The following is a 26,388-nucleotide window of genomic DNA, read 5'->3' on the forward strand; positions in this document are numbered from 1 at the left end:
ATCTGTGTTATTGCCCCTGACTGATCAGTTTTTGCCCCCTAGTTCAAATAAAGTTCTTGCTTTGATGGACTTTTGCAACTTCTTGGATTTTTTTTTGTGTTTCAGACCCCAACATTGTGTATTATTGAAAATGTAATTGTGGAATGGCTTGTACAAAAATTTGCTAATAGCAGAACACAAATTGTGAGATGAAGGCTTAAGAATCTTAATACTATGAAAGGGTGAGGTTGAAAATGATTATCTTTACTTGGCTGTAATAAACTTACTCTTTTTTAAAATTTATTATTATAGTTTCAAGGGAGTGCTTCTGACCGGCAGACATTAGAAGCTGATATTACCAGTTCCTCTCTTAAAACAAACACTAAATTGAATATTTTAAGTTTGTGCTTTGTGGAATGCAGCTATGGCTTTTGTTAAAATCACATATTCTGTTCTGGTGACTTCTTTCATTGTTATTATTATTACTAATTATATATTATTGACTTTGTAACCCAGCTGTAGCCCCCCTCCCTCATCTCTCTGTCCCACCTTCTCTCCTTCTTTCCCCCGTTTTCCTCCCATAGTCCACTGATAAGGATGGTTCTCTTCTCTACTATTTGACTCTAGCCTATCAGGTCTCATCAGGACTGTCTGGATCCTCTTTCTCTGTAGCCTAGTAAATCCACCTCAAGTGGGGAAAGAGATGAAGGAATAAGCACCCAAGTTAATGCCAGTGACTGCCCCTGCTCCCTTTACTAGGAGGAATCAGGTGTTCAAACTATCTTTCACAATAGCAATCCAAATCAAACAAGTTGTTTTTTGATGACCTAAAATTTTATCTCAGACTATCGTGCTGTCCAAAGTCACTGTGGACCATGATGAAATCATACAGTTTTGGGAGGAAAGAAAGAACCAAACATGTTTTACACCCACATAGAAGAACCAGATGCAGAGCCTCAGGACTATGGAATTCCCAGAGCACATGGATGACAGGGAAATAGAACAATAAAAAGAGAGCAAATTCAGAGCAAGTCTGGCTATAGTGACAGAAATACCTCAGCACTGTGACCCTCAGTTGTCTGGACCCTCATTGTGCTGGCCTGTCATGAGAACCATAGGGTGTGCACAGACTGATAGCTTGAAACAACTGTAGGAAGCAGCTGGAGCATAAAAAGACTTCCCTGACACTATTGAGATCTGAGCCTGTTCCATGACATAAGTCAATAGTCTTGGATTAGACTAGATGCAGGGGACTGTCTCTGTGTTGTGATGAGCCTAACATGTCCCTTCCTTTGCTTGGTCTCATCCTATTCCTGCAACCTGTGTATACATCAATGGAGATTTCTCTGCTCCCTTGTGATTATTACTGGGAGCCCAGCACCTACATGGAGGCAGATATTATCCTTGGTACATTTATCCCCATTCACATCCCAGTCCATCTACCCCAAGATGTCCAGAACCTTTTTGAGAGTGAACCAAGTCTACTATGGAGGACCTTTCTGTGAGTACTTGTTTGAATGTGTTATGCTTGTTCTGGAGAAAAGATAGTACATGATCTGCTAATCTCATGTACTCCATTGAGAATAATGAACTATATAAGGAGGAATATGAAAGTCTGTTTCACATTTTCCTGCTTCATTGTAGATTTGCAAACATTTCCATTTCTCTTTGTTATGTTTCCAGTCAGGAAGAAATCAGAGAGAGAAATAACCTACTTTTGTGTCCGCTCCATGGTGTGATTCCATGGTCAGACTTACATATTTTTAACACATTGTCTCTAATATATCAAGATAAGATTCCACTCTGCTCACCTCTATTTGGCCATCTAAATGTCTTATGTTTGAGTATCTGTTTCTTTCCAGGGACTTGGAGATTTTGTGGTGAAATGAACTTGAATACACTTATGACCTTAGTTCAGATCTTAGCATCTCCTGTTCCACATGTTCTGGCTGTAGTATATTTAAAGTATCTCAGAGTTTAGATACTGTGGTCATACTTTTGACTTATTTATTTACCATTGATATTGTAATGAAGTGTTCTGACAGTCATGCCATTCATGTCTGAAATGCAGTGCTTTGTGTTTTGAAGGTTTTATGATTTTCATTTCCAACATTTGTATCTGCTTCTCCCCCCCTCAGAATCTCAATTTTGTCTTAGAATTTGTCTTTTATGGTACCGAGACTTTCCCGTGGATTGCTATTTATTCTATTGCTATTCCAAATTCTCCTGTACACAGTTGATTCTTCTCTCAATATCCACATTATTTCATTGTTTGCTCCTGTCTTCTTTTGTGTTACTCATCTTTTTTACTATCTGAAGTATTCATCTGCCAATTTAACTCTTTGAGAAACTGTGAGTTCAGTTGTTGGTTATTTATGATACTGTGGAGGAATCATTCGGCTTTTCCATGTTACCTGTTTTTCTGTTGATATGATTGGCACATGTGTTCATTTAAACATGAATTTTGGGATCAGGATGGTCCTTTGCTATGAAGTGTCTTCTTGAAACCTCAGTACATATTTCCTCTCTGAGCAGGAAACAAACATACAAGCCTGTGGACCAGGTAGTTGTAGTGTTATGGAATACTAGAATAGAAAAAAACCAAGATGTCTGATTTATTTTGGAAGTAAAGCACTATTAAGAATGCTTTCACAAGACAGAGAAACTATAGCTCAGTAGCCCATTGCAGCCAGAGAGAGAAGGAATCACAACACCAGAGAAAGGAAGCAGCCCATCCTTAGGATAGGCAGTAGGTAGAAAAGACTGAAGTGTTAATTGACAGAAGTCTTAATGTAGATTTTGTTTCACCTGTGATAGATGGATCAAGTCTCATTTCCTTGAAGCTTAAGTTATAGTTTTTAAAGTTTACCCACAGATATAAAAGTTTTTAATATATTAACATGACCCCAATCTCTAATTTACACTGCAATCATCACTTTAGGAAAAACAGGTAACAAGCATCTATAAACAGCTGGGTTAAATTCATGCTTTACAGCTAAACCTTGGACACCAAGTAGGATGGTTGGTTCTGGGGTTAAAAAAGGAACAATATTTCCTCTCTGTATATTTAATAACAGATAAGATTTCATCACAATGAAAATCATTGAAGTATGTCTTCAGCAGGAATGAAAGGACAATAAAACTTTTGATTCTGTAACTATGAGAGAGAATCCAGTGCTTTCACATGGTGGTTTTCATAGCATATCAGAACTCCAGCGATTAATATTTTCAATCTCTGAAAATTTAAAATCTTTAACTCTCATTTTCACATACTTTAAACCACTTTCTCAGATATTTACAACTTGCAATTACATATCTTAAATCAGTTTCTTAGATATTCAAATTTTACATCAACTTTAAAGTGTTTGTTTGTTTTTTTTTATTCTTTATTAATTACACTTTATTCACTTTGTATCCCCCCCATGGTTCCCTCCCTCCTCCCATCCCAATCCCTCCCTTCCTCCACCCTCTGCATGCATGCCTCTCCCAAGTCCACTGATAGGGGAGGTCTTCTTTTCCTTCCTTCTGACCCTAGTCAATTAGGTCTCATCAGGAGTGGCTGCAGTGTCTTCTGTTGCTTGGTAATGTTGCTTCCCCCTCAGGGGGAGATAATCAAAGAACAGGCCAATCAGTTCATGTCAGAGACAGTCCCTGTTCCTATTACAATGGAACCCACTTGGACATTGAACTGCCAGGGGCTACATCTGTGCAAGGGTCTTAGGTTATCTCCATGCATAGTCCTTGGTTGGAGTATCAGTCTCAGGAAAGACCCCTGTGCTCAGATTTTTTGGTTCTGTTGCTCTCCTTGTGGAGTTCCTGTCCTCTCCAGATCTTACTGTTTCCCACTTCTTTCATAAGATTCCCTGCATTCTGCCCAAAGGTTGCCCATAAGTCTCAGCATCTGCATTGATAGTCTGCAGGACAGAGCCTTTCAGAGGCCCTCTGTGTCAGGCTCCTGGCTTGTTTCCTCTTTTCTCCTTCTGATGTCCATCCCCCTTGCCTTTCTGGATAGGAATTGAGCATTTTAGCAAGAGTCCTCTCTCTTGCTTAGTTTCTTTAGGTATACAGATTTTAGTAGGTTTATCCTATATTATATGTCTATATGAGCGAGTATATACCATGTGCATCTTTCTCCTTCTGGGCTAGCTTACTCAGGATGATCTTTTCCAGATCCCACCATTTACCTGCAAATTTCATGATTTCCTTGTTTTTTATTGCTGAATAATATTCCATTGTCTCACTGCCATCTTTTCTGGTCCCCTTCCTAATATATTTGGAATACATTCTGGTCCCCTTAAAATGTTTTTTTTTTCCTGTATTTGGGTCACACATATTCCATTTCTGTGAGACTTTTTTTCACTTCATTTTACTTTTTAAAATTATATTTTTCATTTTAAATTTTTTATGGGTATGGGTATTTGTCTTGCATAAATTTATGTGCATCAAATCCTTGCCTGGAGCCCAGAGGAGGGTGTAAAATCTCCTGGACCTGGAATTACAGACAGCTGTGTGCTGTCATGTGGGTACTTGGAATATAAATCAGGCCCTCTGCAAGAATAGTTAGTGCTTTTAACCTCTGACCCATTTCTCCAACTCCTAACACTTCTTTTTAAAAGCTATACTCTGAAACAAAATAACTTTTAAAATCTGGCATAATCTATGCAGCATACTAATCTCATATTATTGATTGATTGATTGATTGATTCTCAGTGATATTTTGAGATTTTATCTCACCCAAAGCTTTAATATATTTGAAAAGTAGAATTCATGAACTAAAAAATAGTGTCATTCTATAGTCCTGCCAAGTTTAATGGAAGTAGGTTTAACCTGATTACATTAACACCAGTATCACTGATCTGATATTTACAAAAAATCAGTGTTTGTGTCCCCCATCCAGGCATTTACCAGGAGACAAATTTGTTTGATTACTGGGATAAATGATTGACAATCAAGTTCTTTTCAATGAAAGAACTGTAAAAAATAAACTGTTAGGTATTAGTATCTTCAGTTTGAATTTCATTCAAATTGTGAGATTGGATTTTTCAGTGTGAAGCCAGCAAGGTAATGATTTCTTCATCAGGGAACTTAGTATCTGTAGAAAAAAAAGGCCATACTTTTTTGTATGATATGGATTAACCATGCAGCTGCAGTCTTGTTCAGAGGAGATGCCTAAGGTTTCATTGGCTCTGCTAAACTTCTACACTGACAACTTGCTGTTAACATGTCAAGAGATCTGAGAGGGGTAAAATTTGAGCAGTAAGTATAATCCAAATGGCCTCTATATCATTCAAAATGATAGACTTAAGGGATATCTGGGCACCCAGTCTGGGATCCTCCATGACAATCTCAAAGACTTTGCAGAGAGCAGAGTTTAACAGTGTTTGGATGTCATCCAAGACAACACTAAGGCTTCAGTTGCCACACAGAATATCGTCAGCCTTCAATTACCAGACTAGTGAGGTCTGAAAGATTTTTTCTGTGGAGGGCAAATTGGGAAAAGTAACCTAACTTGGCCAGGGAGAGTAGGGAAATTAACTCAACAATGTCCATATGCTGGGCAGGGATTGATCGGTGAAGCATATGACAATTCATGGTTCATTTGTCAGCATTACCACAGTTGAAATATGATCAAAGAAAAGATCATTTCTGCCTATCTTATGTGTGGATAGGCATAGCTACTGACTCTAGAAGTCTATCAGAGAAAGTCTTTTTTCATTAAATTCCTTAAATCCATATTCAGCAGAACTCTCTGAGGGGTTTGATGGAGTGCATCTAATTTATTTCCATATTTTTCACTTGGATATTTTTTATTAATTAATTCAATTTACATATTGGTCACACACCCAACCCTCCTCTCTTCCTATTCCCATCTTCTCTCTTACATCCCCCTCCCCTGTTCTACCTCATACCTACACACCCCAGCTCCTGTAGTCTCATGATGACTGTGTTCACCTATCTACCCTGTGTTCTCTTAAGGAAGTTTCATCAGGGGAAAGTGATCAACAAATGGAAAACATTCCATGACAGAGATATCTCCAACTCCCCTAACTAGTAGGCCCACATGAAGCCTAATAAGCCCATCAGCTACTTATATAGAGAGAACGTAAGTCCAGACCATGCATTGTTATTGGTGGGTGCTTCCGGATCCATAGGCTCCTCTAGGCCCTTGTTGATTAGCCCTGATGATCTTCTTGTGGAGTTCCTGTCACAGATAAACAAATGAATATGTATACAGATATAACCAACTGAATCCATTCTTTAGTCTTTAGTATTGCTTTTATGTGACTGGAAAAACATTATCCCTCAGCTCAAATGTAAAAAAGAGAGAATTTATTGTTGAATAAATTGGAGAGTCTATGAACACAATTTACGTTATTCCAATTTCCATGTTACAATGTAGAAGCAGCTTCATGTATTTTTCATAGTAACAGAATTTAAAAAAAGCTATTAATCCAGTGCATTCCTGGAAACATCAGGGAGGAGGTTACAGCAAGTTATCGTACAGGCCCAAGATGCTATGTGATGTTATTCTTGTCTTTTAGATTGGCAGGAGCAAGTGGTGTGTTGGGTTACTATATTCCAAAATGATTTTATTCATTAGCTATAGAAGATCATCTCAACAGCAGAGAAATAGCTACTAGGGTGCTGCAGGTAGCCTGGACTATGGTAATGAGCCCCTAGAACTACAACATTCCAATCTCTCCATATAAATTAAGTTTTTATAGCCAGTCTTTGTAGACACAGGTCTTTCCAGGAGTTCTCACTGATACATGTATACATTCATACAATTCAATATTGAGTATGGGATAATCCTTGGGGAAGACTAATTCTCTTTCTCTCACTTCTTCCTAATTGCCTGCTTTGACCAATAGATTCTCTCTTAACAAAGCATCTAACCATAGACCTCATATTAGTGCAGTGCAACCAAATGGCATTTCTTCCTGGTAATGGCAGGTCTTAAGGTAGAATTGTTCCTCCAGGAGAACCGAGTGGATTTCAGGCCCATGATTTCTGGTAAGCTCCCTCTATAGGGTCACCTACAACAGATTTTGAAAGAAGCTTCTGAGGAACCATCCCCAAGCACTGAAGGCTGTGAATGAGATAGTTTAGCCCACCTACCTGCACCAAAGTTCATATCTTCTCACAGTGAGCAATTTTGTTTCACTGTCTTAATATAATCCCATTTCTCCTCTCTTCTATATGCTAGTTTAACTTACTTTTTTTTTCACAGCCTTACCCAGGAAACTCTACTCATTCATGTTATATGTGATCTTAGAGAAACGCTTTTCATTTAGTTACTACTTTTTACATTTTTGTAAGGATATGTTAATTTTTACATTATGTTTATAGGTTTTTGCCTACATGTTTGTGTGTATACCACTTTTGTACATCATTCCTTCAGAGGCCAGTGGAGGACATGGATCCCCTAGGACTGATGTCACATATTATTTGAACCTAAAACTGTCAACTGTGACTTGAATCAGAGTCCACCACAAGAGCAGCAAGTAGTCATAACATCTCAGTCATTTTTCAAGCCCCCAAAACACTATTTTGCACATGTTTATTTATTTTTATTTCATGTATTTGAGAGCTTACCTTCTTATAAATGTGTGAATAGCACAGTGTGTCTGGTGCCCAAAGATGCCAGAAGGAATCTTATGAACTGGAGCCACACATATTTCCAAGGCCACCTTGTGGGCATGGAGAACTGATGCTAGCTTTTATTCAAGGGAGTCTATCTATAGATAGATGCCACGACATCTTTAACACAAAGAGACACTTTAACAGTAGGAGTGCATATAACCTTGTTAGAATTTCCATAAGTGAGTGTGAAACTGAATCATTACAAAATAAAGGATATGAAGCTCTTACTTATATTCCTGGTGAACAACTTAATGACTCTTCCATAACCCAATGCTTTCACAAACAGAAAAATCATAAGCACCTATGTATTCAATAATCATAAGATACAAGCAAGTGACATGTTATGCACTAAATGTACACCAAAAATTAGATAAAGTTCAATTTCTGAGAGTTTAAGAGCCATTCCATGATATTCCTGAGTTGTTAAGGTTTTATTCACACAAGATTTACATGTCACAGGAAAAGTCAAGGGCTAGGACCTCTAGGTTTCTGAATTTGATTAACACTTTCAGAGAAAAAAAATGTAGTGACTATACTCTTCATTCTGTTCCTCTGGTTTAGACTGAAATGGAAAAACTATCAATATATGCTGTCCTTATACTTTGCCATTGAAGAGATCAATAAGGACTCAAACCTGCTTCCCAATATGACCTTGGGTTTCCACATCTACAATGCCTTTAATTCTAATAAAGAAACCTTAGAGGGCCCTCTGATGTGGCTGTCTGGAAGGAGTGAGCATATCCCTAACTACAAATGCAAAACTCAACACAACGCTCTAGGAATTATTTCAGGAACCAAGCCGGAATTTTCTGCTTCAATTGCAACACTTTCAGAGCTCTACAAAGTCCCACAAGTAAGTTAGGAGTCTATTTTTGAGCACAATCACATGTTAGATCTGACCAAAACAAAAACAATAACAATAACAAAACAAACAAAAGAACACAGAGAAGAGAATTATGTTTATTGTAGGCAGATTTCAAATAGCAGTGAATTAATTACTTTGATATGACAATAGTTAAAAGGTGACAGAGTGTGGTAAAAAGCATTAACAGTAAATTATGGGAATTTCTAAGCATATCACTTAGTAGTAGCCATGATTCTATCTCCAAACAATGGATGATGTACTGTGGATACTCCGTCTGCATTTGATCATAAGTCAAATTCTAAAGCAAAGATACCTAACTACCCAATCTAGCATATAAACATCTCAAAATTCCTCCAGTTGTAAATATCTGACATATGCAAAAAGAAAGTTCAGGACATGTAACTAAAGATTTTGGAAAACTCTTCAAGTCATCACTGATGAAATTCTTTCAAGGAATTAATGAGCTCATTCAGAAAAGTAGATCTCAGAATAGCATCCACAGAGACCAAAAACTTGGATAGATTGCCACAATTGACCCTTGCCAGGCAACACTGAAGAAGTCCATCCATCAGCAGTATTTACTACAAACAGAAAAAATACTTGGTGAGCACAGGAGTCAGCAATAATCAAGATTAAAAAACCCACACGATAATGTTCATTGTTGTCACTCAGTCAAATAATTCGTAAATGTGTTTTAACCTAATGTAACAAAAAACAAAAGACAATAATTTACATCTATCTGAGTTTTGTCTCTATCAAAACTATCAAGAGGGATGATGCAATAACCCCTGGCAATGTGGCCCCAGATCTTCACAACTTGCACCACTTTAATTTAGGAAACTAAATCTCTAAAAACTTTGTTAGTCTCTTTCCATATTTGCTTTCCTAAAGATGAAGGTTCTTGGAAATATGGTGTTATGTGACTAGAAAGTACCTGTTAATGTTTTCTGTAGTCCTCCTCTACATCAGATAATTTTTTGCATTGTTATTGCAACAAGAGAGATCTATCATGCCTTTCAAGCCAATGAACAACTTATGGGCTGCTTCAGACATCTTAGTAACTTTGGAGCCTATGGTATTTGAAGACTGTATTCCACCACATGACTGAGAGACAAGCTAATCTCACAGAAAACATCCTCCTTAACAATATTCAGTCCTTTAACCCTCATATTTGAATAATGAAGTCACTTCCTCACTCAGGATGATGATTCTAAATGCCTGAAACTCAGAATCTTTTTTTTTCTTTGCTTCTTCAGGTCACATATGGACCATTTGATTCCATGCTTAGTGACAAAGATACATTCCCATCTCTTTACCAGATGTCTACTAAAGACAGAGCTCTAGCCCAAGGGTTGATCTCTTTATTGCTCCACTTTGGCTGGAAGTGGGTGGGGCTCATTGTGTCTGATGATCAGAGAGGAAGGGAGTTTCTCTCTGACCTGAAAGTAAAGATGGTATCAGAAGATATCTGTGTGGCTTTTACAGAAAAACTCCCAGATAATTGGAAGTCTAGTTTAAAATATGATTATGGTTTGCTGAACTTAAAACAACATACAGGAGTAAATGTGAATTTATTCTATGGTGATATAGATGATTTGCTGTTCTTCTGTGTAGACATTCATATCTTTTTAACCAGAAAGAAGGTGTGGATCTTGGCAAAGCCACAATCGCCATACTTAGAGTCTATAATAAATGAAAAGTTTGTTGTGATAAACCTATTCAGTGGAAGCTTCTCATTTTCAAAGAAAAGAACTATCCCTGGCTTCAAGCACTTTCTTGAGGCACTTACACCCTTCCATTACCCAGGAGATGTTTACTTCTCTAAATTCTGGATTGACAATTTTAATTGTTCACCTCTTGCTTCACTCTGTGGAAATCATAAACCCTGTGCAGTGAATATTTCCCTAAAGACTAAGGATAAAATAAATGATGTGATAAATACTTCTGAGCCCAGCTATTCCATATGGAGTGCAGTGTATGCAGTAGCCCATGCCCTAAATAGAATGCTATTGAGCAAAACTGAAATGGGATCTAAAGAAGACAGAAACACAGACTGGCTTCTACCATGGCAGGTAAGCCTCACTCATAATCAGGAGAAGCTTAGAATCTTACATTATTAGAAATTTACTCTGGTCAAGCCAATAAAATATTTTCATCTTATATTTAAAAGTATAAGTTAAAATGGAAATGGGTTTAAGTTTCTCTCATTTTAGTTTGATGTTGGCTCTATGCTTGCTGTATATTGTCATTAATGTGCCTTGTATCCCTGATCTCTCCAAGACTTAGTTAAACATGAATGGGTATTGGATTTTGTCAAATGCTTTTTTGACATCTAAGGAGATGATCATGTGGTTTGTCTCCTTCTCTTTGTTTATATGATTGATATCAATGATGGATTTCTGTATATTGAACCTACATGCCTGGGATGAAGTCTACTTGATCATGATGGATGATATCTTTTAGGTGTTCTGGGTTTCATTTTGCAAGTATTTTATTGAGTATATTTTTCATCAATGTTCATAAGAGGGATAGGTCTGAAGTTCTCTTTATTTGCTGGGTCTTTGTGAGGTTTAGGTATCAAGGTGACTATGGCTTCATAGAATGAGTTTTGTAATTTTCCTCCTGTTTCTATTTTGGTGAATAGTTTGAAGAGAATTGGAGTTAGCTCTTCTTTGAAAGTCTGTAAAATTCTCTACTTAAACCCTCTTGCACTGTGTTTTTTTGTAAGGGAGACTTTTGAGACTGCTTTTATTTCCTTGGGGCATATAGGAGTATTTGATCTATTTACCCAATCTTGATTTAATTTTGGTAAATGGAATCTATCAAGAAAATTTTCCATTTCCTTTGGATTTTCAATTTTTTTTTTTGGCATATAGGCTTTTGTAGTAAGATCTAATGATTATTTGGATTTCCTTAGTATCTTTCGTTATGTCCCCTTTTTCATTTCTGATTTTTTATAGTTTTTCTCTGCCTTTTAGTTAGTTTCCCTAAGGGTTTGTTTATCTTGTTGATTTTCTCAAAGAAATAGCTCTGTGGGTCTCATTGATTCTTTGAATTATTTCCTTGTTTCTAATTTATTGATTACAGCTCTGAGTTTGATTATTACTATTGGTCTATTTCTCTTGGGTGTGTCTGCTTCTATTTTTCCGAGGGATTTTAGGTGGTTCATTAAGTTGCTTGTATGAGATGTCCCAAACTTCGTTCTGGCAGCACTTTGTGCTATGAACTTCCTCTTAGCACTGATTTCCTTTTGTCCCATAAGATTTTATTACTATTTCTCTGTAATAAAACTTGAAGTCAGGGACCGAGATACCTCCAGAAGTTCTTTTATTATACAAAAAATGTTTTAGCTCTTCTGTGTTTCTGTATTTGTCTTTGTGTTCAATATGAAATTGACAATTGTTCTTTCAAGGTCTGTGAAAAATGGTGTTGGTATTTTGATAGTAATTGCATCCAATCTGTAAATTGCTTTTAGTAGGATGGTCATTTTTACTGTTAATTCTACTGATCCATGAGCATGGGCGATCTTTCCATCTTCTGGTATCTTTTTCATTGTTTTTGTGTTTCAGAGATGTGAATTTCTTTCCATAGAGGTCTTTCTCTTGCTTGGGTAGTTACATCAAGATATATTATATTATTTCTGGTTATTGTGAAGTATGTTGTTTTCCTAATTTTTATAAGCCCATTTATTATTTAATGTCATGGTGGACTACTGAATTTATAAGTTAATTTTATAGCAGCCAGCATACTGAAGGGGTTTGTCTACTGTAGAACATCTCTGGTAAAATTTGTGGATCACTTATATCTACTAGTGTATCGTCTGTGAATAGGGATATTGTGACTTCTTCCTTTCCAATTTGGACCCCTTGATCTCTTTTAGTTGTCTTATTGTTCTAGCGAGAACTTAGAGTACTACACTGAAAAACTATGAAGAGCCTTGTATTGTCCCTGACTTTAGTGTAATTGCTTTGAGTTTCTCCCCATTTAATTTGATTTTGGCTATTGGCTTGTTGTTATATCACCTTTATTTTGTTTACTAGGGCCTTGTATCCCTGATCTTTACAGGGCTTTTATCTGAAGTTATGCACGATTTTATTAAAGTTTTTTTTTTTTTTTATCTAATGAGATGAACATGTTTATTTAACTTTTTTTCTTTCAGTGAATTACAGTGATGGATTTAAATATGTTGAATCATCACTGCATCCCTGGGATGATGCCTACTTGATCATAGTGAATGATGTATTTGATATGGTCTTGGACTGGTTTTACCAGTATCCTACTGAGTATTTTTGCATCAAAGTCCATAATGGAAATGGGTTTGAACTTTTCTTTCTCTGTTGAGTCCTTGTGTGGTTTAGGTACCAGTGTGACTGTGGAGTCATAGGATGAGTTTGGCAATGTTCCTTCTGTTTGATTTTGTACAATAGTTTCTGAAGTATTGTTATGAGCTCCTCTTTGAAAGTCTGGTAGAATTCCATGCTAAAGGCAACTGCTTCTGGGATTTTTTTTCGGGGGGTGGGAAACTTCTGGTGACTGCTTCTATTTTCTTAGGGGTTATAGTACTCTTTAACCTGCTTACCTGATCTTTATTTAACTTTGGTAAGTGAAATCTATCAGGAAAATCTTCCATTTCCTTTAGATTTTTCAAATTTGTGGAATAGTCATTTGAAATAGTATCTAATGATTCTTTGGAGTTATTCCCCCTTTTCATTTCTGATTTTATTTATTTGGATACTGTCTCTCTGACTTTTTGTTAGTTTGTCTAGAGGTATGTCTATCTTGTTGATGTTCTCAAAAAAAAAACAGCTCTTGGTTTCACTGATTCTTTGTATTGTTTCCATTTTTTTCTATGATGCTGATTTCATCCATGAGTTTGATTCTTTCCTGCTGTCAACTCCTCTTGGGTGTGATTACTTCTGTCTGTTCTAGAGCTTTTACATGTGTTTTTAAAATTGCTACTATGAGAATTTGTTAATTATTTTTAGGAAGGCACTTAATGTATTGAAACATTTCCTTAGCACTGCTTTCACTGTGTCCCAAACGTTTAGGTATGTTGTCCCTTCATTTTTATTTAATTCTAGAAAATCTTTAATTTGTTTCTTTGCTGACCCAGTGGTCACTGAGTTGTTCAGTTTCCATGAGTTTATTTTATTTTTATTTTTTAGGTTTTCTCTTGTTTCCATTGTTATTGAAATCTAGCTTCAATCCATGGTGGTCTGGTAAGATAAAAGGGTTATTTCAATTTTCTTGTACCTGTTGATGCTTGTTTTCTTACCAAGTCAATGCACATTTTAGAAGAAGTTTCTGTGAGGTGCTGAAAAGAAGGTATATTCATTTTTTTCTGGGTGAAAATTCTGTGGATAAAATTTGGATTACAGTCCTATTTTTCTGCACCCAACTTTTCTTTTATCCTTTCATCATGATCAAATTCATGTTTTCCTGCTTATGTGGCAAGCATGTTAAATCCATTTGATCTGTGCTTATGTGGCAAGCATGGTAAATCCATTGATCTGTGCCTATGTGGCAAGCATGGTAAATCCATTTGATCTGTGCTTTTGTTAGTTTAATTGTTTCTCTGTTTAGTTTATGTCTTTATGACCTATTCTTTGGTGAGTGTGAGGTTTTGAAGTCTCCCTCTATGACTCTGGTTGTATTTGTGTATGATTTAAGCTTTAGTAATGTTACTTCTACAAATGTAGGTGCCCTTGTATTTGGACCAAAATATTCAGAATTGAGATATCATCTTGGTGGATTTTGCTATCATATGTATCCTTTTGCTAGGATATGTGTCCTTTCATATGTGTTTTGAATAAATTCAGTTAAAAGATTATTTTATTAGATATTAGGAGGGCTTCTTTCAATTTGCTTCTTGGGTCAGTTTCCTTGAAATACCTATTTTCAGCCCTTCACGTTGAGGTAATGTTCTCCTTTGTTTTTAAGATGTGTTTTTTTGTATGCATCACATTGATGAGTCCTGTTTCAACATCCGTTCTGTTACTCTGTGTCTTTTTGTTGAGGAATTGAGTCCATTGATGTTGAGTGATATTAATAATTAATGATTGCTACTGCCTGTGGTTTTGATTTTTATGATTTCTTTGAGTTTGTGTGTTTGTCTTATTTTGTTTTTTCAGCAGCGGTGTTATTTATTTTCTGTGTCTCTTTGGGTGTTGTTTACTTCCCTTGGTTGGGGTTTTTCTTCTAGTAACTTCTGTATAGTTCTGAAGCAGAGACACTGGAATTTTCAAGTTCACAGCACGGCCTCTCACTTGCTATGAAGTCACTACAGTCAAAGCCTTAGTTACCATGTGCACCGGGTGCCTCAATTTGGATCCTCTTCGTATCTACATCTTCAAAATGGAAGTATTATTTTCTGGTGCTGGAAAAAGACACAGGACCTTTTTCCAACTATGGACATGATACACACTATACTATCTTCCATCTCATAGACAATATTTCTACTTGTGTTCAGTAGCTCTTGCACTGTTTCTATGGGGAATAATTTTAATCTCACTAAACAAGTGGGAAGACAGATAAACAAATTAAGCACTTAGGAAAAGAAAGCCATGTTAGAGAGAGGGAAAATGAACTTCTCTTTAAAGTCAGCCAGTAATCTGTGTGGGCCACTCATATCATATGATGTCTCTCTTCAGCTGCATCGATTTCTGAGGAAAATTAAATTTATAAATACAGCTGGAGATGAAATAAGCTTTGATGAGAACAAGAATATTATGGAAACATATGATATACAAAACTTTATTGCATATAGTATTGAAAATGTATTACTACTTAAAGTGGGAGAGTTTGTCTTCAAGAATGCACAAGATCAAGGCTTTTTCATCAATGAAGTTCTGATTCAATGGCCAAGCAACTTCAAAGAGGTCTGGAATTTTTTCAGTATTTAATATGAAGGGAATTATTTTTAAAGAATTATAAAATATGATTGTGTAATGATTCTTTGAAATTTTAAAATAATTGTGAAATTTTAATTTCTTAGTTCTATTGTGACTATGAGCTAGTGTGTGGGTGTTCATGCACATGAGCATGTGTGCTTGTTAAGTCCTGAGTCAACTGTGGTTATCATTTGCTGTCAACTTTATTTTTATCTGTGTGAAACCCTTGCTTTCTGATTTTGCTAAACTCATTACCTAGATTCTCTCTCTGTCTTAATGATCATAAAATTTGGATTACAGTCCTATTTTTCTGCACTCAACTTTTCTTTTATCCTTTCATCATTATCAAATTCATGTTTTCCTGCTTATGTGGCAAGCATGTTAAATACTAAAACATATCTTTAGTTCTGTTTGATAACATTAAATCAGAAATGAACCAATATTTCAGAATTACATATATGTATATATACTTACACATATACATACATATATGTATATATACATACACATACATATAAATGCGCACATAATGTCAGCTAATTTCTTAGCTAGAATTAGATGAATTGGATTTGAATGTTTGTTTTTGTTCATAATGCAGTGAATGAATGATCGAGTGTTCATAGTTTTATAAAGGCATGTATGTGTGTTTCTATATATAAGCACACACATGCACACAAACTTATGTAGATTTTCACATATTAAATATAAAGGTTAGCTGATGCTCAAGCATCCTTCCATTCACACAATTAATACTCAAGCATATCAATAAATTTACAAGGTTGTGAGCTAGCATAAATAATTAATAAATTATTAATATATTATAAATTTGGACATAAGACATTTCTGTAAACAATGTGTATGAGCTGCCGAATATGTGTGTCAGGAACTGTAGCCATATTTCAGTTCAAGAGCTGTATGCACTCTTAACAGCTGATCCAGTTATCCAGAAACATATTCTTCTTAATATGTACATATCAATAGACAGAAACTGAATCCAAACCAAGGCAGAGAAGAGGTCTAAGATAGAAATATTTTCTGTCCGACAATATTTCTAACATATAACAAACTAAAATTGCATTAGGATTTTAGTAGTTTTGTGATTAAGAATGTAACTGGTGAAAGTCCCATTTGATGACATCACAAACATTTGAAAAGAAAGGCATAGAACAATCTCTAGCATTGGGTGTTAAGGGTAAAAGTCACAGTAACCGATTATAATTCACCAATGGCCAAACCATTTTCATGAGAAAATTGAACTTCCTTTTGCAGCTGAATCAGAGTGGATGGTTTTTACTACAAGAATGGAAATATAAAGGTAGAAAAAAAGTGTGCTTGGAGGCAAGTATGACTGGATTCTTGTCTTAAAATCCAACTGTCCCAAAATTCATACAACAAAATAAGTTCTGGCTTGCTGCCTCGCAGAAGAGGATATCCTGATGTCCAACACATTTCACACAGCATAGGCAGTAGAGTTGTAGTTTGGTCACCATAAAGGGATGTTGAACATTTAGTATTAGAAAACATGGTGAGTTTAAATCACCATTCTACATTCCCACATTAAAACCTCAGAGTTCCTCATAAACAAATACAATTTCCATAGGTTACATGTATTTATCCTAAACTATTTTAAACTGATGTTCAATATCATGACTAGTTTTTCTGTGTTGCCTTCAGACTCCACAATCAGTATGTACACAGAGCTGTGGTCCAGGATTCTGGAAAGTTCTACTAAAAGAAAGACTGGTCTGCTGTTTTTCTTGTGCATTTTGTCCAGATCAGCACATTTCCAACCAGACAGGTAGAAAAATAATACTTTTACTCAAAATGCTTGGGAATGGAGATGGGGAAAGTTAAGAAGTGACCTTGGTGTCATAATGTAGTGCTGTTCCATATGTCTCTAACACTCATCCCCAAATCCAGTAATCATGGCTGAAGGCACACAATGTGTGAATTTAGAGTGGCAATTCTCAGGGTGTTGTGTCATATGCACCCTACTTTTAAAAACCTGCCTTTTGGTGCATGGAATGGCCATCTCAGTTCTTGCAGTGTTCCATGCTATGAGTTCCCCATTAAGTGTGAGATCTCCTGTTGTCCAGGATTGATTTGTATTTCTGTGATTAACAAACCTAATGATTCCTGCCTTAAAATAACTCTAGGAAAAGTATATGTCTAATTGTTTCTGAATGCGCAAGAAACTGAACTGCATTTATAACACAGTTGTAATTTTCAGTATCAACAATAGAAAAAGCAAGTCTTTGTGAATGAAAATATGGCTACCTGTTTAGGGTTGTGGTCAACTGTGATAACATATATAAGTAATATCATATGGAATGAGCAGGTTGCGTTTTTATATACAAAAACACACACAAATAAACACATTTAATGAAAAAAAGAGCCCATGTATTTGAGAGAGAATAAATATAAGGTGGGTCAGGCAGAAGGTTTAGAGCAATGAAAAAGAAGAGGCATAAAGAGGTAATTATATTATTTTTAAAATGAAATTATTTTATGAAAAAAATAAGAAGTCAGAAGGGAAATACAGCAATATAATGATGAGAATCTACTATTTATTATATTAAAAAGGCCAATCCTTGGACAACCATAATACAAACAGGATTTTATGTATTATTGCAAATGACCAAATGTTGAAAAATTAATTAAATATTCTTCATATTCTAAGATCTAATGTTAGCATAAGTCAAATTCCTTGCAGAGTGACACATGACTTCAATTCCTATATTAAAAAGATATGGAGAGAGCAGGCAGCCTTGCCTTGTCCCTAATTTCAGTGGGATTGATTTGAGTTTCTCTCTGTTTATGTTAATATTGGCTATAGGGTTACTGTATATTTGCTTTACTATGTTTAAGTATGTGCTTTGTGTCCTTGATCTCTCCAAAATTTTTATATGAACATGTGTTGGATTTTGGCTTCTATAGAAATTATCATGTGGTTCTTTTACTTCTCTTTGTTTATGTGGTAGTTGAAATTGATGGAATTCTATAGACTGAACCACTCCTGCATGCCTGGGATAAAGCCTATGTGATAGTGGTGGATGATATCTTTTATGTGTTCTTGTATTTAGTTTGCGAGTATTTTATTGAGTATTTTTGTGTCAGTGTTAATGACAGAAATTGGTCTGAAGTTCATGTCTTTCTTCGGTCTTGACTGTGACATAACTGTGGCTTCATAGAATCAATTTGTTAATGTTCCTTCTGTTTCTTTTTTGTGGGATAGTTTGAAGAGTATTGGAATTTACTCTTCTTTGAAGGTCTGGTAGAATTTTGAGCTGAAACCATCTGGCCCTGAGTTTTTTTGGATGGGGACTTTTGATGACTTCCTCTATCTCCTTAGGGAAGATAGGACATTTTATTTACCTGATCTTGATGTAACTATGGTAAGTGGAATCTATCAAGAAAGTTGTCCATTTTATATAGATTTTAAATTTCTATGGTGTATAAACTTTTGAAATAAGACCTAATGATTCCTTTGATTTCCTCGGTTTCTGTCCTTCTATCATCCTTTTTGTTTTTTATTTTTTTCATTTGGATAGTGTCTTTCTGCCTTTTATAGTTTGGCTAAGAGTTTGTCTCTCTGGTTGATATTCTCAAAAATACAGCTCTTGGTTTTGCTGATTCTTTGAATCATTTCTAGTATGTTGATTTCAGCACTGAATTTTATTATTTCCAGATGTCTACTCCTCTTGGCCCTGTGTACATCTTTTTTTTTTTAGGTCTTTCAATTGTAGCATTAGATTGCTTGTATGAAATGTCTCAAATTCCTATATGAAGGCACTTAGTGGTATGAATTTTCCTCTTAGCACTGCTTTCATTGTGTCCCATAAGTTGGGCATGTTGTGCCTTCATTTTCATTGAATGCTAGAAAATCTTTAATTACTTTCTTTTTTTCTCCCATGACACCTGTTATTGAGTTGTTCAAGTTCCATGTTTTATGTGTAGGCATTTTGCTCTTTCTGTCATTGTTGAGGTCCAGATTTAGAACATGGTGGTGTAATTGGATCCAAGGGCTTATTTCAGTCTTATTGTATCTGTTAAGACTTGCTTTGTGCCTTAATATATGTTCAATTTTAGAAAAAGTTCTTCATTTTTGGAGAAGAAGGCCTATTTGTGTCTGGGCGAAAATATCTGAGGACATCTATTAGGTATTTGATTCATGACCTATGTAAGCTTCATTATTTCACTGTTTAGCTTCTGTGACAATGATCTATCACTTGGTGAGAGTGAGGTATCGACGTTTACCATTATTACTGACGTTGGGACTGATGTGTGATTGAACCTTCAATAATGTTTCTTTATAAATGCAAGTGCCCTTCTATTTGGGGCACAGTTGTTCAAGATATTGTTGTCCTCATGGTGGATTTTTTATGATGAGGATGAAGTATCCTTCACTACTCTTTTGATTAATTTTGTTTGGAAGACTATTTTATTAGATATTAAGATGGTACTGCCACTTTCTCCTTGGGTCCTTTTGATTGGAAAACCATTTTCAAGCACTTTACTCCAAGGTAGTGTGTATCTTTGGGGCTGAAGTGTGTTTATTGTGTGCAGCAGAATGTTGGATCTTGTTTCCATAACTATTCTGTTAGTATGTGTCTTTTTATTGGATTTCTCATTCCATTGATGTTGATAGATATTAGTCACCAATGAATTTCAATTCCTTTTATCATGGTGTTATTGTGGATAGTGTGTTTGTGTGTTTGTTTTTTTGATTTTTGTTCTCATGTTACCTATATCGTGTGTTTCGTAAGTGTAGTTGATCTCATTGTGTTGGAGTTTTCATTCTAGTTGCTTCTCAAGGTCAGGGATAGTGCATAGATATTGTTTTAATTTACTTTTGTCATGGGATATCTTGTTTCCTCCATCTCTGTTGCTCCTAAATTTTGCTGAGTACAGTAGTCTGCTTTGACATCTGTGGTCTCTTTGCATCTGCATGACATCTTCCCAGGACCTTCTGGGTTTCATGGCCTCTGTTGGAAAGTCTGGTGTGATTCTGATAGGCCTACCTTTACATGTCACTTGATCTTGTTCCTTTGATGCTTTTGATATTTCTTTCTTCATTGTGTAGATTTATTGTTTTATTTTATGTCAAGAGGATATTCTTTTCCAGTCTAGTCTATTTGTGGTACTGTAAGCCTCTTGTAAGTTTAAGGTTATCACTTTCTTAAGGTTGGAAATATTTTCTTCTATGATTTTATTAAACTTATATTCTGCACCTTGGAGCCTGGAATCATTTATTTAGTCTATTCCCATTGTTCTTAGGTTTCACGTTTTCATGGAGTCCTTGAACTGTTATGGTTGTACATTTTCTTTGAGAGATAGATCAGTTTCTTCAATTGTATCTTCAATGCCTGAGATTCTCTCCTCCATTTCTTATATTTTGTTGGTGATGCTTATCTCTGTGTTACTTGATCTCTTCTCTAAGTATTCCATCTCCAGGGTTTTCTCTGTGTTTCCTTATTGATTCAAATTCCGTTTTCAAGAATTGAATAATTTTAATAATTTAGTTCACCTGTTTAATTGTGGTTCTTGTCTATGATGGCCTCTCTTTGTTTGCCTTGTATTTCCCTGTATTTCCTTTAGACATGTTCTTTTCCTCTTTATATGACTCTAATAACTGCATAAACATAGATTTAATGTCCATTTTCTGTGTTTCAGCTGTATTAGAATATCCATTGCTCTCAGAGGTGGGTTCTGGTGGAGCCAGGATGTCCCAGTTTTTGTTGACTGTGTTTCTCTGTTGGCCTTTAGCCATTTGGTTGTCTGTAACCTTACCTGTTTCTTCCTGGAAACTGCATCAAAGACTGGATCCTCCTGTCTTTGGAGTTTAGAGTAGTTATCAGGAAGATGTCAAATGTGCACACGAATGGGTGCATCTTAAGATACAAAGAATGAGATACAAAGAATGACAGCATCTTGAAAGGGGAGGCACAAGACAGTGTATGGACACATACACATGTAGGGGGTGGTGAATTGAAGGAGAGAGGTGTGCATGCACAGGAACCCTTTGTTTGCCTTGTCTTTCTTTGTATTTTTGTGAGACCTTTGTTCTTTTCCTCTTTATGTGTCTCTAATAACTGCATAAACATAAATTTAATGTTGTTTTTCTGTGTTTCAGCTGTATTAGACTATCCATTGCTCTTGGGGGTGGGTTCTGGTGGAGCCAGGATGTCCCAGTTTTTGTTGACTACATTGCTATGCTAGCCTTTAGCCATCTGGTTGTCTGTATCTGTAGCCTTACCTGTTTTTTGTTTTTTGTTTTTTGTTTTTTGGTTTTTGGTTTTTTCTGAAAACTGCACCAAAGCCTGGATCTTCCTGTCTTTGGAGTTTAGAGTAGTATTCAGGAAGATGTCAAATGTTCAGTGGCTCTAGAATGGGTGCTGATGGTTTAGATGACAGCATCTTGAAGGGCAAGGCACAGGGCAGTGTAAACGTGTAGAGGCTGGTGAATTGAAGGACCGGGGTATGCATGCTTTGGAAACCTGGATTTTGGGGTGCAGGTACTGGTGCTCATCATTATCAAGGTTCAGGTGCCCCAGGTGGCATCCCTGGGATTCCTCAGAATAATGCTGTGCTGCCACTTGCAGGCCTGCCCCAAACTGTATTCCCTTTACTCAGATTTCTCTGAGATCTGTTTTATTGGATCTGGGATCTCTGAAATTCTATTGTTCACCTGCTGTCCATGGGGTGAGTAGAAGAACAGTGGCTTGGTGGCTGGGGTGCTCTCCCAGTAATCATGAAGCTGGAACACAGGGAGCAGGAGGGATCTGAAGTCTGGCTGCTAAAGCACAGAGTCCCTGGATATGGGGATCCAAACTCACTGGAATATGTGAAGGTGCAGGTGGTCCAAAATTTACTACTCTTGGATCCATGAGATGGCCACAGGGGGCCTAGATCAGATCAACTCCATTCCCTGGATGACCTGTCCAGATCAGAAAGCAGCAAAGTTGATGCTCTGGATCTAACCACTTGTCCATACACTGGTCTCAGATTATCTGAATCTCTGCCCCTCAGATATGGGGCACACTGGTCTCCACCATATTGAATTCTCCATTTTTTGATCTTTCATCCTTCTTTTCTTTTTTGGTGGGAGCCTTTTGTGACCTTTTGAATTTCCTCGTGGGTCTGTTTAAGTCTATCTAGGTTGTTGAAGTTTTGTTGAATTCATCTTTGAATAATGGTTGCTTGGGCAAATCTAAAACTTATCCATCTCATGTACATTTTTAAGCTTACTGGAATATATTATGTTTTAAAAATATTTCTTTAGAATATTCTGAATTTTGTTGGTTTCTGTAGTAACGTTTTTCTGTAAATTCTGATTCTGTTAATTTGAGTACTCTATTTTTTTCTTTAATTTACTTGAGCTATGGGTCTGTCATTTTTGTTTATCTTCAGAAAGAGCCAGCTCTTCCTTTGGTTAATTCTATGTATTGTTTTCTCTGTTTCTGTTTCATTCATTTCTATTACAATGTTATTATTTTTTTCTATTATAGTATTAATTTGTTTGTGTACTATGGAGCTTCTGCTCACACCTCTCCTCCCAGACCCTCTCTCTCACCTCACCTCCCTACCCAATGTGCCCCTCCTACCTTTCTTTTCAAAAAAAAAATTGAAGTCTCCCATGGATATCAACCAGCCTTGACATTTAAAGTTGCAATAAAATTATGCACAACTTCTGTTATTGAGGCTACACAAGGCAGCTTTAGTCTTGCTGTTAGGTGTCCCCATAGAGACCAAGCTGTACAACTTGGTCTTTATGTGCAGGGAGCCCAGATCTGTCCCATGCATGCTCTATTGTTGGCAGTTCATTCTCTGTGATGTTGTTCCAGGAGCCTTTCTGTGGGGCAATACTGAGCATGGAAAAGAGAGGTGTTTGTCTACAGGGTGCTCCAGAGAGCAGATCAGGGGTCAGAGAGAAGAAATTAGTCAGCTGTGGTGGTTAGGGGAATCTAGAAGCTGACTACTAAAATGTAGATGTTTCTTTGGCTCTGACTTTTTGCTGACAAGGCTCTTGTTTGTTTATAGAAGTTTCACAGTACAAACACTGATTAATGATTATACAAGTGGTACAGAATGGGTGTTTGATTTTTCATTATACAGGGATCAAAGCTCAGTTACAATTTTAAAAGTACATACAGAACATATTTGATTATCATTCGTAGCCCTATAACTCTAAAGAATCTAAAGACTGTCTCCTTGAAAGAAAACACATTTAATATGTGAAAGCCTGCTTTTAGGTTGGAATTGTTTACAGTATAAGTGCAGTCCAGAAAAACAGAAAATATTTTAAATGATCATTTTATGCATAGCAAATACAAATAAACAGCTCTTTTTACTATATGTATCATCATCTATGCTACAATGTAGAAAAAAGGTTAAATCAGTCTACCTTATTTAAGTCAATCTATCTTATTTACTAGGTTTTATTCCATAAGGAGTGTACCCCCTTTGATCTTCTATCTTTAAGCTACATTTTCCAGGAGCTCTAAGCCTATAAAAAAAAGCATCTTAAATCAATACCTGAATCTCCAGGCCTCTCAGGCTTCGCATAGTGCCTTTGTTTACCCTGCCCCAATATACTGTTTAGGGGCACATACCCCAAGAAAACTCCTGAAATAATGGCTTCATCTTCCTATATGGCTACCTCTGCTTAATAATCTCTAGGGCATAAAGAAGTTTTGCAGTGGACAGTGGACAGAAAAAGTTAAGTTTAGTATTTTGATAAGGCTCATGTCTCATCAGGGATGGCTGCATTGTCTTCCTCTATGGCCTGGTAAGGCTGCTCACCATTCAGGGGAGGTGATCAAAGAGCCAGCCACTGAGTTTATGTCAGAGACAGTCCCTGTTCCCCTTACAATGCAGCCAGTCCTGATGAGACCAGATAAGTTATGGTCAGAGGGAAGGGGAGGAGGACATACCTATCAGCACACTTGGAGAGGGGCATTGGAGGAAATGAGGGTGGGAAGGTGTGGAGGGAATGCGCAACGGGGCTACAGCCAACCTACAAAGTGAATAAAGTACGATTAATTTAAAAATGCCTAATTTTAAAAAGAATCAGACATAATTTTTCTGTAGGAAAAAAAAGAAATTAAATCATAGTGAAGAAAGTCCACAGTAATGCAACACACACACACACACACACACACACACACACAAAACAAAATAACAAAAAACAGAAGTTAGAGATAGAAGAACAATGATTGTAACAATCTGCACAGCTTTGCTTGAATAGCATCAAGCAACTGTGCTACATGACTCTCAGCAATTTCAATGAAAATGGCTGTGTCATTCTCCCCTTCTGATTTAACATTTTTATAGATTTCTGGTATTTATGACATGTAGGTTATTTTTTATTCTTCAGAATATTACTTGAAGAACAAGAGTGTAAATTAGAACAAACTCCCAGGATTATTCTGGAATTAAAATGAAAGAGACAGTGTCCTATCCTGCGTCAAAGGATGTCAAAGACTATAGAGATTTATTTCCAACTTCCACAGCTGAGATATGTAATAATTGGTCTGAGCTTACAGCTGGTGTTTGTTGATGCAAGTGTTGTATATTTACCACCAAATTAGAACTGTTCCATAGTTCATGGAGATGGGACCTAACTTATTACCATGTTACCTTAGAAAAATTATAGGAATGGGATTAACAAATAACCACTGAAACAGTAAGAAGAAAAATGAGAAGAAGCCATGATGATGGAAACAAGAAAGTGCATTTTTATACATTGATGTCATCAAAATACAATGTACACATTCTTAGAAACTCAAAGAACAATAAAAGCATTTGAAGGCTTACTTGATAGTACTATTTTATCTGAATATGAGTAAAATAGATTTCACTACCCTAGAGAAACAGTGATAAGCTGTTGAGCAGAAAGCTTATTTTTAACTAAACAAGATAAACAGTAGAAATGCGAATTGTAGAGAGTTCATGTCCTTGGCAGTAACAGGAAGCAGAATACACCACATTACACACATCACTTGAAAGCAGTTTAATGAATTTAATGTACAATGAATATGTACTTATATAAGGTGAAATATTGATACAATTTCTCCACACAGATCAGCAGGAGTGTATCCCTTGCCCAATTCAAGAGTACCCAAACCCTGAGAGAAACCAGTGCCTTCCCAAGAAAGTGACGTTCCTTTCCTTTGAGGATCCTCTAGGCATAGCTCTGGCATGGACAGCTCTTTGCTTCTCTGTCAGCACAATTGCAGTTCTGGGGATCTTTCTCAAACACCGAGACTCAGCCATTGTTAAGGCCAATAACCGGACTCTTAGCTACATACTGCTCATCTCCATCCTCCTCTGTTTCCTCTGCTCCTTTCTCTTCATTGGCCTCCCAAACACAACCTCCTGCATACTTCAACAGATAACATTTGCACTTGTCTTCACCTTGGCTATTTCCACTGTTTTGTCAAAAACTATAACTGTAATTCTGGCCTTTAGGGTCATGAAACCAGGAAGAACAATGAGAAGGTTGTTTGTCTCAGGTGTCTATAATGCTGTCATCCCCGTCTGTGTCTTGATCCAACTCATTCTCTCTGGAGTCTGGCTGGGAACCTCACCTCCCTATACTGACAGAGATGCACACTCTGAATATGATCATATCATCATTTTATGCAACAAGGGCTCAGTTACTGCTTTCTACTGTGTGCTGGCCTATTTAGGGACCCTGGCCTTAGGTAGCTTCACTGTGGCTTTTCTGGTGAGGAACCTGCCTGACACATTCAATGAGGCCAAGTTTCTGACATTTAGCATGCTGGTGTTTTGCAGTGTCTGGGTCACCTTCATCCCAGTCTATCTGAGCACCAAGGGCAAAGCCATGGTGGCTGTGGAGGTCTTCTCCATCTTGGCCTCCAGTGCAGGGCTGCTGGGGTGCATCTTTTTCCCAAAGTGCTACATTATTCTCTTAAAACCTGATAAAAACTCATTGAGATGTTTGAAAAACAAAAAAATAGCATACAAAAACTGATCATTTTGATGTAT

General features: G+C 36.6%; 1 protein-coding gene across 1 annotated transcript; it reads left to right on the forward strand.

Moving 5' to 3' along the window:
* The first annotated feature begins 1,259 nt into the window (after window positions 1–1,259).
* Window positions 1,260–26,388, forward strand: LOC132650734 (vomeronasal type-2 receptor 26-like). The gene is made up of 6 exons (XM_060376070.1): window positions 1,260–1,480; window positions 8,185–8,476; window positions 9,745–10,560; window positions 15,139–15,366; window positions 17,053–17,176; window positions 25,461–26,388. Exons 1-6 carry the CDS (start codon window positions 1,260–1,262, stop codon window positions 26,372–26,374), a joined length of 2,595 nt encoding a protein of 864 aa, XP_060232053.1. The 3' UTR covers window positions 26,375–26,388.

This window comes from Meriones unguiculatus (assembly GCF_030254825.1).
Source record: "Meriones unguiculatus strain TT.TT164.6M chromosome 13 unlocalized genomic scaffold, Bangor_MerUng_6.1 Chr13_unordered_Scaffold_28, whole genome shotgun sequence".
Classification (NCBI taxonomy): Eukaryota; Metazoa; Chordata; class Mammalia; order Rodentia; family Muridae; genus Meriones; species Meriones unguiculatus.

What these genes read in the sequence shown, in the direction of transcription:
- LOC132650734 (XM_060376070.1), top strand. Translation starts at nt 1,260, where the DNA reads ATGTCCCTTCCTTTGCTTGGTCTCATCCTATTCCTGCAACCTGTGTAT. An exon ending in GGCCAAGCAACTTCAAAGAG is followed by an intron (nt 15,367 to 17,052) that starts GTCTGGAATTTT and finishes TGTTGCCTTCAG; the next exon opens with ACTCCACAATCAGTATGTAC. An exon ending in GCACATTTCCAACCAGACAG is followed by an intron (nt 17,177 to 25,460) that starts GTAGAAAAATAA and finishes TTCTCCACACAG; the next exon opens with ATCAGCAGGAGTGTATCCCT.